This window comes from Myotis lucifugus, unplaced genomic scaffold (genome assembly GCF_000147115.1).
Source record: "Myotis lucifugus unplaced genomic scaffold, Myoluc2.0 scaffold_206, whole genome shotgun sequence".
NCBI lineage: Eukaryota > Metazoa > Chordata > Mammalia > Chiroptera > Vespertilionidae > Myotis > Myotis lucifugus.
In genome coordinates this window covers 2,039,351-2,054,478 of record NW_005871254.1, presented here as the reverse complement: position 1 = coordinate 2,054,478, position 15,128 = coordinate 2,039,351, and the positions used below count along the sequence as shown (strand labels likewise).

The following is a 15,128-nucleotide window of genomic DNA, read 5'->3' as shown; positions in this document are numbered from 1 at the left end:
TTTACTTTGCATAATGTGTACTTTGCCTGCCATTCTGCAATGACAGCACCACAGAAAGAGAACACAGGAGTGGTTGCAGAGGCTCCGGAGGGAGTCAGAGGACAATGGGCCTGGCTATACGGACCCTGGTAGTGACGGGAATGTTCGCATCTGGGCTGCATCCATGTCAGCATCTTGGCTGCGATACTGCTCTCGAGTTTTTCAAGATATCGCCATGGGGAGAAATCAGGCAAAGAGTACAAACCAATACAAAGCACCTATCTCTGTATTATTTCTTAGAAATACAGGCTAATCTACAATATTCTCAAAAATAAAGGTTAAGTTGAAATAGTTAAACCATGTTCATATATGCCTTAGCCAGTTTGGGCTACTATAACAAATATGCTGGTGGCCGAAACAACAAACATTTATTTCTAGAAGACAAGGTGCTGGCGGGTCTGGGGTCTGGGGAGAGCCCTCCTCCTGGTTAGAAGCATCCTCTCTTGGTGTCCTCAACGGGGGAACGAGCAGCAAGCAGGCTCTCAGGGGCCGCCTCTTACTCCATCCTCACGGCCTCATCACCACAAGGTTCTACCTCCAACACCATCCCATTAGGGGATGGGATCTCTACATGAAAATGCATCCATTTCTTAAAGTCCAATGACCAACTTTATCACCAGTCTGACGGATAAAATGCTCTGAAAGGGAAAAGGAAGCCAAAAGCTTTATTTTAATCTTCTTTGCAGCAAAATGCTGCAGATGGCTGACTTGGGAAATGTTTAAACTTAGCACCAATGTTTCTCTGCTGACTTAAATTTCTCAGGTCAGCACGCTCCTCAGCACTCGGGGCATAACAAGGAGCATGCAGAGTGCGCTCCCGAGAGAGGCTGCACGGAGAGAGGCTGCACGGCACCGCAACAGGACTGTGTGCCCAGGACAAGGCAGGCCAGGGGGGCGGGCCCAGCCAGAGGACTGGAACTCTGCTCTGAGTCATCTTTAAAATAACACAGAAAATGCAAAAATATGTAGAGAAAATAAATATATATATAAATATACATAGAGAGAGAAACGAAGTATTCCGTCTCCATCACCCCGAGAGAAGACTGCTAACATGCAGGATACTTTATGTGTATGTGCATATTTGTAAGTTAACATCATGTAGTTTCATGCCTTGCTTTTTGTTTAATCTCATTTTCTCATTAAGCTCTCTTCAAAAAATGATTCTGGCCTAGCCAGGGTGGCTCAGTTGGTTGAGCATCATCCCACACTCCAAAAGGTCACTGGTTTGATTCCAGGTTGGGGCACATGCCTAGGCTCCATCCCCAGTTGGGGGGGCATGCAGGAGGCAACTAATTGGTGTTTCTATCTCACATCCATGTTTCTCTCTCCCTCCCTCCCCCTTCCCTTCTCTCTAAAGTCAATAAAAACATATTTTTAGCCCTAACCGGTTTGGCTCAGTGGATAGACCGTCAGCCTGTGGACTGAATGGTCCCAGGTTCGATTCCGGTCAAGGGCATGTACCTGGGTTGTGGGCACATCCCCAGTAGGAGGTGTGCAGGAGGCAGCTGATCGATGTTTCTTTCTCATCCATGTTTCTAACTCTCTATCCCTCTCCCTTCCTCTCTGTAAAAAATCAATAAAATATATATATTTAAAAAAAACATATTTTAAAAAAATGATTCTGAACTGCTTTTAAAAATGTGATAAAAGTTTCTCATACATGATTTGATTGAATCTTATTATTGGCTACTAAAAGTGTTTCTGACAGTACATTAAAGTAAATGATTCTATGATGGACATTTATAAGCTTAAATTGTAACACATCTCTCTCTCACATTATGTTCTTCAGATTAAGTTCCTAGAAGAAAAATTGCTTAGTCGACAGAAATCCGCCTTTGGAAAGCCCTTGGGACCAGGAGAAGTAGTCAGGTCAGGGCCTGCACGGAAAAGGCAAGTGTGCTGGGCCGGCCTGGGGGACAGGTGGGGCTCATGGTCAATGTGACAGACGGAGGGAGAACGAGACGGACTCCGGCTCCCGGCTTCCTCTCGGCTCTCCCTGGCAGCCGGCCCCAGGGAAGCCCAGTGCCGGTCGGCCAGGAGCCAGGGGCGCCCGCAGGAGCAGGCTCAGTGGCTTTTCTAGGGTGAGTGGGTCCTGCTCCCGGGAGCTAGAGCCTGGGCACCACCATGGAGACGCAGCAGGCCCAGGTGGCAGGTGAAGGGAGCACTGCGGACACCTCAGGAAGCAGGGGCAGAAGGCACAGGCAGCGTCTCCCAGAGGGAGTTGGGGGCGGGCCGGGGAGGCGTGGAAGTGGGGGGAGTCAGCCACAGGGCAGAGGGCCAGGTGAGAACTCCAGAGGCCCGGACTCCTGCAGAGCACTAGGTGCAGGAAAACACCCGCTAGCTTCCCCACCAGGAAGCCACTGGGACCGTCCAGTCCCGGGTCCCGGGGAAGCTATGCGGAGGGATGGGGGCGCAGAGCAGGTTACAGGGGTCAGGAGTTCAGGGGTATGTGAGGAGTTTGAGGCAGAACAGAGAAAACTCCCTCCTGTGACCAAAATTAAAGCAGCTTCCCATAGCCACGCCTGTGTCTCCGATGGGTGGCTCGGTGGTTAATATGGTGGAGCATCCGGAGTGGCCAGTGAGGAGGGAGGCGTGGCCTCCATTTAAAATAATGAGGCCCCGAGGGACAGAGCAGAGGTCCCAGACAGGAAGCTGGACAGGATGCGACCGGCCAGAGTGCGGGGTCATGTCACAGTCCTGACGGAGGGAGGAAGGGAGGAGGGAGGGAGGGAGGGAGGGAGGGAGGGAGGGAGGAGGGAGGGAGGGAGGGGGGAGGGAGGGAGGGAGGGAGGGAGGGAAGGAGGGAGGGAGGGAGGACCGGAGAGGAAGGAAGGAAGGAAGGAAGGGAGAAAGACATCGATGTGAGAGAGAAACATTGATCGGTTGCCTCTAGTATGTCCAACTGAGCCACACTGGCCAGGGCACAGTCCTGGATTTTACACCATGGAGCAGACTCACTGGGAACAGGGTGCAGAGCCGAGTCTGGGACGAAGGGATGGGGAACAGTGTGGCACAGTGCCAGGCAGACAGATGTGGGCCAGGTGGACACATCTGCCTCATTGGCATTCTGGAGAGGTGGCCCCTGGACCAGAAGGCAAGGAAAATGTGGTCTCAGTGTCATTCTCGGATGGAGAGAAGCTGTCCTACTGTGTGCTGCTGGAGCAGGCACTGCCATGCACAGCCCACCTCTGCATCTGAACTCTGCCCTTGGTTCTGGGACTGCAGAAACCACAGAAGGACAAGACCACGGTGAGACACTACCACAGTGTCCCCAGAGCATACTGTAGACATCTGGTGGCCACTCTGCCCTGGCAGGTGGGGAGGGGCTCCAAGAGGCCCATGTTAGGGTTTCAGATCACAGCCTCCTCAACATGGCACAATGGGGGCTCTCCACAGGCAGCCACAGATACAGATCATAAAACATCAGGCCAGCCTGGAAGGCTCCGCTACCCGCCAAGCACACAGGCCCTCCAGCCAGCAGGCACCAGCAGCCAGTGAGGCCCCACAGGCTCCAGTGACCGCCTGAGCGCTAGTGTGCCCTTGAAGCTATGTGCACCTTAAAACGTGTGGCCTCGCAGGAGGAGAGAAGCCAAAACACTGAGCTTCCCCAGGTTGGGCAGCAGCCATCACCCCAAAGTTCTCGTGTTTTCCTCTGTTCCAAGCTTTCCTCTTGCTGCATCAAGACTATGGGAACCAAGACCCAGCCCTGAGCCTGTGAGCCAGGGCCACAGCTGCCACGGATCCCAGGGCAGCTGGGGCAAAGCTGTGACCAGGCAGGCAGGCCGCTCGGTCCCAGGCAGCGCGCTCAGGCTGGCCTGCCGGCCCCACTCCTTCAACCCTTATGCAAACACCTCCCTGGCTACAGATGCTGCTCAGAGGTTTTAGAATAGCCCAGGCCAAACAATGCTTGTCCAGACTGAATCCCAGCCTTCAGCTCCAAACTGAACAAAACGCCTGTGGCTTCACTACATCTGGGATTTGCTTTCAAGGTACCCGTTTACCTGCACACTCAAATCATTCCAAAAATCCTGTTACATTCCCAGATTCATCTGCACTTTTGTCTTCTGCCATTGCACTTCCAAAGGCACCAGTGCTATTTTTAGGCTGAATTGCAAGCCACCATGCAGAACACGGCCCCGGCCCGGGCCTCCCGGAAGCAGATGGTGGGGCCAGCAGGCTGGAGAGATGATCGCCCCATGGGGAGGCTGAAATGGTGCACGGGGTTGCACGCCCGCTCCCGCCCTCCCAGAAAGCCAGGCCACACAGGCCTGCAGAGTGGCCCCCAGAATGGCAGACAGCACCTGTTGCTGGGCAACCCGAGGCTGCCTGGTATGCAGAGCTGCTTTGAAACCTGGTGAGCCCAGCACCCCTCAGCTCAGGCAAGGAACCCAACTCTCCCGAACCACTGAAGCTGGGAAGTGGATGCCAGTCCTCTCCATTTCCAGAGCCAGCGCCAAGGCCGGGGAGATGGCAGCTCTGTGGAGGGAGCTGTGCACTCTGCCACTGTTTGCCCAGCCTGTGAAATCTGAGCAGCAGCATCTCGTGAGAGGCCTGACAATGCCTTTTTGTGCTGCGGGTGCACAGCCAGGCCCCGCCAAGCCCCGGAGGATGGATGGCCGCCGGCAGGCCCCACTGTAGCTCTCCCATCCAGGAACAAAAGGGCAAAGGCCTGGGATCAGGCGCCGGGGAATTGCAACTGTACCCCTGACCTCGCCAATGCTGCGCCTGGGTTAAAAAAGCAAAGCCCAGAGAAACGGATGCCGAAATCCCAGGGGAAGGGTGCATGGAAACAGCTGCCTGCGGCATTCCTCAGGGTGGGAAGGCCAAGGCCGCTTTTCCGAGCGGACCTCTGTTTCTGTGCCGAGAAGAGAGGGCCTGCTGGGCTGCCTGCACTGCGTAGAGCTAAGCCGAGAGTAACCCTGACACTCTGTAGCCACACGTGAACTGCAAAGCACTATTACCCACAGAGTGTCTTAGAGATGCTGATCGTGCTGCAAGGCGCCGGGGACTAAACGCTACAGTCCTTCCAAGTACATCGTCCCCGTCCTGTAAACAGCAGGAGCCCTGACACACTGCACATTCTCTGATCTCTTCCTGAACCTATAATCAGATTCTCAGGGGGGCATGGAGTCTGCGTTACTACTCACAGACCCCCAGGAGACTGTGACCTGGTGGTAGAGAGGGCTACCTCTGTCTCCGCGGCCAGCGACCTGCCTTAGGGCCTCCCAGGCCTCCCCCCATCACCGTCCTGGCCACAGAAGCATGGGCGAAAGTCGACCGCTTTTCCTGCTGCCTCATCTTCCGAGGAGTCAAGTCACTTTCACGTTTGCTAATGAACAGACATTCACTGAATGAAAGGCGAAGGGAGGAAATGGGAGATTATCTGGCTGGAGGTCATAAATAAAGAAGAAGGCAGCTGCAGACACGCAGAAGCAGAGCGGGGAAAACAAAGCATCACTGCTGGAGCGAAGCGCAACCCGAGAAACAGTGTCTGTGACTTTGAAAGGCAACAATGACCCTGATGGCCTACCTGAGTGACACCTTATGGTCGGCAAGCAAGGTGCATAATTATGGTTGCATTTTCCCAAAAGGAAAAGTGCTTTTGAAAAAAGTCGTTATCGACTTTAGAGGGAGAGGGAGAGAGAGAAACCCCGGCCTGACCCACTGCTTGTATCTAGCTCCCACTGCTTCCCCCAGGGCAAGCTTTGCTCCCAGCACACCTGGTGAGCTACCTGAAGGGGATGGTGAGGCCCCAGGGCACACTCTCCTGGGTCCTTGTGACAAGGTCACTCCCATCTGTCCATGCCTGCCCGCACCTGAGTGACCCCTCACCATGTCCCAACCGGCTCTTAGCAGGACTCGGTTTGGTGCTGACCAGAGGCCCTGCCTGGGAGCTGGCAAGCACAGTCCCTCACTGTTTATGGTCAAAGTCCTCAGCTCTGTGGTCATTGCTGTGGCTTTCCTGCCTTCGAGGCCCGGCTCCTCAGCCTTGGCAGGCATGGCATTAGGGGCAGAAAATTCTTTGCTGCGGGAAGCCGGCCTGGGCATTGTAGGCTGTTAGGCAGCATCCTTGGCCTCTACCCAAGAGATGCCAGTAGCACCAAAATGCTAGTTGTGGCACCAACACTATATCCACCTGTTGGCCAATGTCCCTGGGGAGGCCCAGCTGCCTCCTGCTGAGGTCCTGCCCCAAGGCTCCAGGTGGAGCTGCCTCAGGACCACTGAGTTCCTGGTTCTGTGAGCGAGGGCAGTGCCCACCAAAGGGCATCCATAAGGGCTCCCGGGGACGCTGGTGTGTGCTGCGGGTCTGAGACCAGCCTGGGAGCCACTGCTCGAAGGCCTGGCTGTGCGGGAAGCAGCTGTGCTCTCAAGCCCTTCCCGCTCGTCAGAACCTCTGCAAATGGGGTGCAGACATCAGTGCTTCCAACGACCCCTGCGACTCCAAATGGGTCGAAAAGCACTTGCTTCAGATTTCAAGCTGTTTCCAGATCCCAGACTCCTATGAACCTGAGAAAGAACTAGTCGCAGTGGACGTATTTGCCATTTTTGTTTTGCCCGAAGATCCTTCCCTAATATCACGTGAGAGTAGGAATTCTGGAGCAAAACAAAGCCCCAAACGACGCAGCCTGGAGCTTCCACCTCCACGTTTCCTAAACCCTTGGCACCACCAGAATTCCCGTCCGACTCTTGAGTAAGTTTAGGGCAAGAAAACAACGTGATATGGTGGCAAATCTAAGAAGTTAGGGTCCTTTCTTCCCGTTCTATTCCTTCCCTCTCACCTTAGGTGAGGTAGATCTTATAACAAAACAGAACGCAAGCTTTACCTGCAAAAAATGCCCACGTCCCCGTCTTCCCAAAGGATGAGTCTTCAGAAGCTCTGAGGGGAATCACTGCAAGACAAAACGACACAGCACAGCGTGAGTAGAGCAGCTACGGGCCCGGCCCGCCCTGAAGCCCGAAACCAGGCGGAACGGCACCCTGGACCTTTACACAGTCATCTTCGCCTGTGCAGAACCACAGTTACCGGCCACGACTCATGCGTAACCACTGAGAGATGTTGTCTGTTTAAAAGCCAATAAACGCCAAAGCTGGGATGCGGTTCAGTAGAAGTCCCACTGCCCCCTATTCTCGCAAAATAGATTCCCCAGTGGGGATTCCACGAACCAACACAGTATTGCTTTTACCATTTGGCATCTTAAGATAGAGAAGCCCGAGGTCACGTGGTGACTGGGGTCCGCGCTCTGAGCCCGTCTTCCATGCAGGACACCCGTGGAGCAGCAGGCCCTGGTGTTGGATTGTGTCGCCCTGTTTGCTTTCGGCCGCTGACTTCGCTGGGCCTGCTCTGGACAGGCATGGGAACGGAGCTGAGTCACACTATTAAATCTGAACGTCGTACTAAATTAAAGAGTCTGAACCACCGAAAGTCCCATGCACAGGGGTAATACTATCTATAATAATAAAAGCGTAATATGCTACTTAGACCGGACATCCTTCTGGATGACCTTCCAGATGACCAGGTGAAGCCGGGGCTGCGAGGGAAGCCCGGGTCCCAGGTGCCAGAGGGAAGCTGGTGCAGGCAGCCAAGGGAAGGAAGGCCTACTCTTGCACGAATTTCATGCATTGGGCCTCTAGTCTGAAATAAAAATCTAAAAATTAACCCGACCAAAAAATGCAAGGTGTCAGGGAACTAAAATATTGTCCAATAGAATTTTCCAAGGTGATGGACATGGTCTCCCTGTGCTGCACACACAGTTCACCTGGCAGAGAAGCAGAATTTGTGACTGTATTTCATTTCCATTAACTTAACTTTAAATAGCATATGTGGTCCATGGCCACCAAACTGAAGAGCTCTGGAGAAGAGATCTAGGACCTGAATAAAAAGAATGTATCATCTATCTACCATATAGCTATCACCTATCATCTATCTATCTATCTATCTATCTATCTATCTATCTATCTATCATCTATCCAATATCTATCATCTATCATCTTTGTTGTCTTTCAGAGAACAATTAGGGTAGCTGAAATATATGTGCACAGAGATAATGTGTAATTATGTAATACAAATGTATTTACAGAATATAAATATGTAATTAGCAAAGCTAAAATGCAGCTTTTCCCCGCTTTTCTAATTGTTCTCAGAGGAGGGCCAGGTCTGCTGTAAGTTAGCCTATTGTTCTGGAGAAGAACTCCTCTCCCATTAGAACCTGAATTCCCTGACACCAGAGCCGTATCTCCACCTGCATATCCCCATCCCTGGGCACACGCCCGGCAGTTGGCAGAGGCCAAGTAAATAAATGATCTATTTCCTTCTAATGGCCCCACCAAGGAGGCGCCTAGGCGTGGACTCAGTGGGTACTTGGTCCTGCACGGTATTAGACATGTCAGACAATCTGTCTACCATCCTTCTTGCCTCATTGCTCCACTCACAGCTTCTGCACTCGCTGACTGTGAGAGCAAACCATCAGATCCCGCCCTTCAAGAATTTAAACTAAGAAAGCGTGCATGTGGTTGCTGTGGACCCTCGGGCTGGAAGAAATCGTGGACTTTGGGGCAGGCAGCTGTGTGTGGAAACGGGCAAGCAGAACAGAATGAAGACAGACCCTGCACAGGAACAGAGGGAGTGAGAGGCCTACGGGGCTGAGAGACTGGACCTTGACGGCACCTTGCATCCCCAGAGGGCTGATGTGTTGTCTTTGCTGTCCTTGCCTCTGGAGCTCGGTGCTCTTAAATCACCCCTCCTCCCTCCTGAATTAGCGTGCATGGGTTTTCACAGCTTCAACTAATTAACCAGGGCCAGGCTAACCACAAAGAGTCTGAATGAAGACAATACAGAAATGAGATGCATCTCCTATCAGCGGTTCTCAACCTGTGGGTCGCGACCCCTGAAAATACATCCTGCATATCAGATATTTACATGACGATTCATAACAGTAGCAAAATTACAGTTATGAAGTAGCAACAAAAATAATTTTATGGTTGGGGGTCACCACAACATGAGGAACTGTATTAAAGGGTCGCAGCATTAGGAAGGTTGAGAACCACTGTATGCTTACGTTTCCAGCACCAGGTGTGCCCACCACACCAGAGCCTCCCCACTACAAGTGGCTCCAGGACCAGCAGCGGGTGCCATGGGGCTGGTCGGGAGTGCAGGACCACTCGGGTGCCAGCCCAGATCTGCTGGACAGCACCTGCTTTTAACCCAGAGTCCCTGGTGAATCACACGCATTTAAAGTTCACGATGAACGGACGTAGACTGGGTTGAAACGTTAAGTTGCCATTTGCTGGTTGGGTGACTTTGGGCAAGTCACTTAACTGCTGGTGCCTCAGTTCCTCACTTGTTATGCAGGGATGACCAGGAGCCCCCACCTCAGGGTAAGTGTGGGTAGCATAGGGATCAGTACATGTGACGTGCTCAGAACAGCGCCTGAGACCTCGTGAGCCCTGTGTCCACAAGGACACCAGGTCTCCAAAGCAGGGACGTTCAGTTTATCCCCCTCTAATTCCCACACCTACGCCTGCCTGCCCCGTGCTGTCAGCCTCGGTCTCGAATGTGACTCTCCCGCTGTTCAAATGGCCATGGACAGAGCTCCCTGTCGTGTGGCTCACTGTCTGCAGCCCGAACAGGCTGTGACCATTCCAGCAAAGCCAAGTGCTCTCAGATCTTTGCTTATTCATCTTTCTTCTTTTTTTCTTTTCAATAATTATGGACCCCTCATTTAGTCCCACTTTAATTCCCTTTGCCTTACGTGGGACAGGAGGCCCGGGCCCCCTCGCTGGCGTGTGGGGACAGGGGCTGCAAGGGCCAGTGAGCTGGGACTCGGAGCAGGGGCTCTGGGTGCACCTCCCCAGTGCAGCTGCCTTATGGGTTCGCACAGCAACTGATCAACACCATGGCCGGAGTCCTAACTGTTCCAAGAAAGAAAATCTTCACATAAACTCAGCAGAGTCTCCAAGATTTTCCCAAGGTTCCACATAACAATCTCGGTCCATTGTCAAACCACCTGTCTGAGTCCACACACCACGAGGGCACACGGAGGGGAGGAGAAGGGGGATCCAGCCAGGCTGACATGGCGGCAGGGCTTGGTAGCGGACAAGCAGTGGCCCACCTCGCTCGACGGGTGCAGCTGCGCAAGGCGGGGAGGAGAAGGGAGCCATTTGGCCTCAGCATCAAGCCCTTTCCTCAAAGCAGCTTTACCAGGAACAGATGGCCACTTGGTTTTGTGTGACTCCTACACCAATGTATGAAGTGCATGGGCTCAGGGTGGAGAGGGAGTGAAGAGCTCTCCGAAGCTCATCATCACTGGCCTACGGACCGCTCTGTCATTCCCCGCAGACCCGGCACCCAGGGGCACAGCACCCTGCCCTCCGGGGCGGGGGGCCCAGGTGATTGAGCTGCAGGCCGTCCTGGGCCCTCCCCGAGAGCAGGACATGCTGTGACAGACACCAGGCCTTGGTCCTTTGGAAAGAACTGCTTAAAAGTGGCTCAGGATCAAACAGCCTAGGAGAATGCAGGGCAGAGGCCCCGAGACACACAGATCCTATCAGCTGGCGTCTGGAGGCAGCAGGCCCGTGAGGGAAGCCATCGCTCTGTGCTGTGCAACAGGAGCCTTCGCTCCTAAGCGGAACAGGATGCCGACTCCCCCGGGGGAGTTTCACAGGCTGTGGTGACAGTCCTGTCATCCGGCCCCTTCCTGGGCTTGGCTCCGTGAGGACACTGACGCCTTCCCAGACCTGCGGGAGGGACTGAAGCTCCCATTGGACAGATGGCTGACGAGGTTCTGAGGCCCCTCTTCTGTGCTCTCTCCCACCTGTTCCTGTAATAAAGGATCCTACCACTAGAGACGTTTACATGGCATCTATAGGTTACATCAAAGTAAGCGGCACTTTCCCACACAGAAAGCCTCGCAGGATGCAGGCGTCGGTGGAAAGGGTGTGCAGGGGCCCTGGCACAGGCAGAGGATGCGGCCACAGGGGCAGAGGACGCGCTGGGGGAGACCTGGGGGGGGGGGCACGCCTCCATGTGCTCTGTCTCTGGGCCAGGCTGGTAAGTGCTCCCCAGATCCCCAGACCTTGACTGTACAGGCCGTGCTTTCACTTAGTGCTCAGAGCCTCACGTTCCTAAAATCCAGTGGTAGGAGGATTCACTGGGACTCCTGTAACACGGGGATTTCCAGGCGTCACGCTGAGCTTCTGGTGTGAGAAATCCAATCCGGGAGAGCTCAGCATCGCGTGGCAGGGGCACACCTTCGCCAAAGTCTGATCCGGGGCCGCCCCACGCGGAGAAGCCCCGCTCACACGCTCCTAGTGAAAGTGGGTGTCAAGTCCACAGAGACGCGGGGGAGGGAATTCAAGTCTTGAGGAGTCAGGCCTGCACCCCAATCTCCCTTCTGGCCTAGGGCAGGGTCCAGGACTAGAAACTAAACCAACCTCTTCAATTTAATCCAGGAAAACAAGACCAAGAACTTTAGGACTAAGCCAATCTCACAAGTGTGTTTACAAAGGACCCCAGACGGGCCTTAAACAGCAACGCCTCCGCAGCGAGTCTGAGGATGGTGTGTCTGCCAGGTGCTGCCTCAAGCTCGGGCCTGAGGCTCTGAGTCCAGAGGCCTTCCTCCAAGGGCCTCTGACACTTCCCGCCGCCTCCCCGCTGACCGGGATCTCTTGTTCCTTACCTGCCTCGCAGCTGAAGGGAAGGGGCTGTGCTTTCTTTACTCCCTAGACTCCTTCCTGACCCAGAACAAGTCAGAGTTTCTTTAAAAGAAGGAATGAGCCCTAACCGGTTTGGCTCAGCGGATAGAGCGTCGGCCCGTGGACTGAAGGGTCCCAGGTTCGATTCCGGTCAGGGGCATGTACCTTGGTTGTGGGCATATCCCCAGTAGGGGATGTGCAAGAGGCAGCTGATTAATGTTCTCTCTCATCGATGTTTCTAACTCTCTATCCCTCTCCCTTCCTCTCTGTAAAAAATCAATAAAGTATATTTAAAAAAATAAATAAATAAAAGAAGGAATGAACGGAGTGAACATTGTGCCGTGTTGTGGGTCGAGGTGCTGGGCCACAACATCATCACATTCTGGGAGATGGAGCCCCGTCCTCCCCGCCAGCCCCTCTCCTGGCAGCCCTGCTCACAGGCCACTGAGGCCGCCTCCAAACAACGGCCTGGCCTTGGCCCTGATGCTTTGGGTCTGGTGTGACTGACTTTATGGCCTAGGAGTTCTCAGTTTCCTGAGAGAGAGGGGGTGGGAACCCTCAAACCTCATGCAGAGGTTTCCTTAGTTCTTCATGTTGAAAGGAGAAAGGAAGGCCCAGTCCCAGGGGTAGACCTTGCTACGTTGCACTCAGGGGTGTGCAAATCTGGAGAGCAGACACCACCCTGCCTCAGGTTCCCCAGGCAGCTTTTTCCACAGATCAATGGGACAGAAAAATCTGCAGGCACCAGAAGAGGTTGGTGGTATGAAATATGCACAAGGAAAGACCCTTAAATAAAATAGAGTCAAAAGCTTTGCTCCAAAAGAAACAGCAATCCTAAATGACTCACTAGATCAGATGGACCTAATTGACATCTGCAGAACATTTCACCCCAAAGCCACGAAATATACGTTCTTCTCAAGTGCTCATGGGACATATTCAAAAATAGACCACATATTGGGTCACAAACAAAGTCTCCCCAAATTCAAGAAGATTGAAATCATACCAAGCATCTTCTCAGACCACAATGGCATAATATTAGAAATAAACTACAATAAAAACAACTCAAAATACTCAAACACTTGGAAGCTGAATAGCATGTTATTAAATATTGATTGGGTTACTAATGAGATCAAAGAAGAAATTAAAAACATCCTGGAAACTAATGACAATGAAAACACAACAATCCAAAACCTATGGGACACAATGAAAGCAGCCCTGAGAGGGAAGTTTATAGCTCTACAGGCCTATCTCAACAAACAAGAAAAAATGGTAGTAAATCATCTAAATCTACATCTCAAAGAATTAGAAAGAGAGCAAAAAGAAAAGCCCAGAGTGAGCAGAAGGAAGGAGATAATAAAGATTAGAGCAGAAATAAATGACATAGAGACCAAAAAAAAAAAAAAATACAGAAAATCAATGAAACAAAGAGCTGGTTCTTTGAAAGGATAAACAAGATTAATGAACCTCTAGCCAGGCTCACCAAGAAGCAAAGAGAGAGGACCCAAATAAACAAAATCAGAAACGATAGAGGTGAAATAACAACAGACCCCACAGAAATACAAATGTCTGTTAAAAAATACTATGGACAGCTCTACTCCAACAAACTAGACAACCTGTAGGAAATGGACATATTCCTAGAAAAATACAACATTCCAAAACTCAATCAGGAAGAATCTAAAAATCTCAACAGGCCAATAACTATGGAAGAAATTGAAGCAGTCATCAAAAAGCTTCCAGCAAACAAAAGCCCAGGACCAGATGGCTTCACAGGGGAGTTTTACCAAACATTCAAGGAAGAACTAAAACCTATCCTCCTCAGACTACTACAAAAAATCCAAGAGGAAGGAACACTTCCAAGCTCATTCTATGAAGCCAGCATCACCCTAAGACCAAAACCAGGGAAAGACAACACAATGAAAGAGAACTACAGGCCAATATTCCTCATGAACATAGATGCCAAAATCCTCAACAAAATCTTAGCAAATCAGATCCAGCAGTACATCAGAAGGATCATACACCATGACCAAGTAGGATTTATCCCAGGGATGCAAGGATGGTACAACATCCATAAATCAATAAACGTGATACATCACATAAACAAATTGAAAGAAAAAAACCACATGGTCATATCAATTGATGCAGAAAAAGCATTTGACAAAATCCAACACCCATTTTTGATAAAAACTCTCAGCAAGGTGGGAATAGAAGGATCATACCTCAACATTATAAAAGCCATATATGACAGGCCCACAGCCAACATCATACTCAATGGACAAAAACTAACACCATTTCCCCTAAGAACAGGAACAAGACAGGGATGCCCACTCTCACCACTCCTGTTCAACATAGTCCTGGAAGTATTAGCCATTGCAATTAGACAAGAAGAAGAAATAAAAGGCATCCAAATTGGAAAAGAGGAAGTAAAACTGTCCTTATTTGCAGACGACATGATATTATACATACAAAACCCTAGAGACTCCATCAAAAAACTACTAGACTTAATACATGAATTTGGCAATGTAGCAGGATACAAAATTAACCCCAAGAAATCTGAGGCATTTCTATACACCAATAGTGAACTTTCAGAAAAAGAGATTATAAAAACAATCCCATTTACCATCGCACCAAAAAAATTAAGCTACCTAGGAATAAACTTAACTATAGAGGTAAAAGACCTCTACTCAGAAAACTACAGGACGTTGAAAAAAGAGATAGAGGAAGACATAAAGAGATGGAAGAACATACCATGTTCTTGGATTGGTAGAATCAACATCATTAAAATGTCCATACTACCCAAAGCAATCTATAAATTCAACGCACTTCCCATTAAAATACCAATGGCCTACTTCAAAGATCTAGAACGAACTCTCCAAAAATTCATCTGGAATAAAAAAAGACCCCGAATAGCTGCAGCGATCCTGAGAAAGAACAAAGTAGGCGGGATCTCAATGCCAGATATCAAGCTGTATTACAAAGCCACTGTCCTCAAAACTGCCTGGTACTGGCACAAGAACAGACATATAGATCAGTGGAATAGAATAGAGAGTCCAGAAATTAGCCCGAACCAATATGGTCAATTAATATTTGACAAAGGAGGCAAGAACATACAATGGAGCCAAGATAGTCTCTTCAATAAATGGTGTTGGGAAAATTGGACAGATATATGCAAAAAAATGAAACTAGACCACCAACTTACACCATACACAAGAATAAACTCAAAATGGATAAAGGACTTAAATGTACGACAGGAAACCATAAAAATTCTAGAAGAATCCAAAGGCAACAAAATCTCAGACATATGCCGAAGCAATTTCTTCACTGATACAGCTCCTAGGGCACTTGAAACTAAAGAGAAAATAAACAAATGGGACTACATCAAAATAAAAAGCTTCTGCACA

At 50.8% G+C, this 15,128-nt stretch overlaps 1 protein-coding gene across 1 annotated transcript in view; it reads right to left on the bottom strand.

The window, feature by feature from the left end:
* The window catches only part of VSTM4 (V-set and transmembrane domain containing 4), a 99,239-nt gene that overhangs the window by 62,642 nt on the left and 21,469 nt on the right, over window positions 1-15,128 (bottom strand). The window contains exon 3 of the mRNA XM_006097568.3: window positions 6,864-6,929. Within this exon, the coding sequence (XP_006097630.1) occupies window positions 6,864-6,929 (66 nt within the window). The remainder of the gene's footprint in view (window positions 1-6,863; window positions 6,930-15,128) is intronic.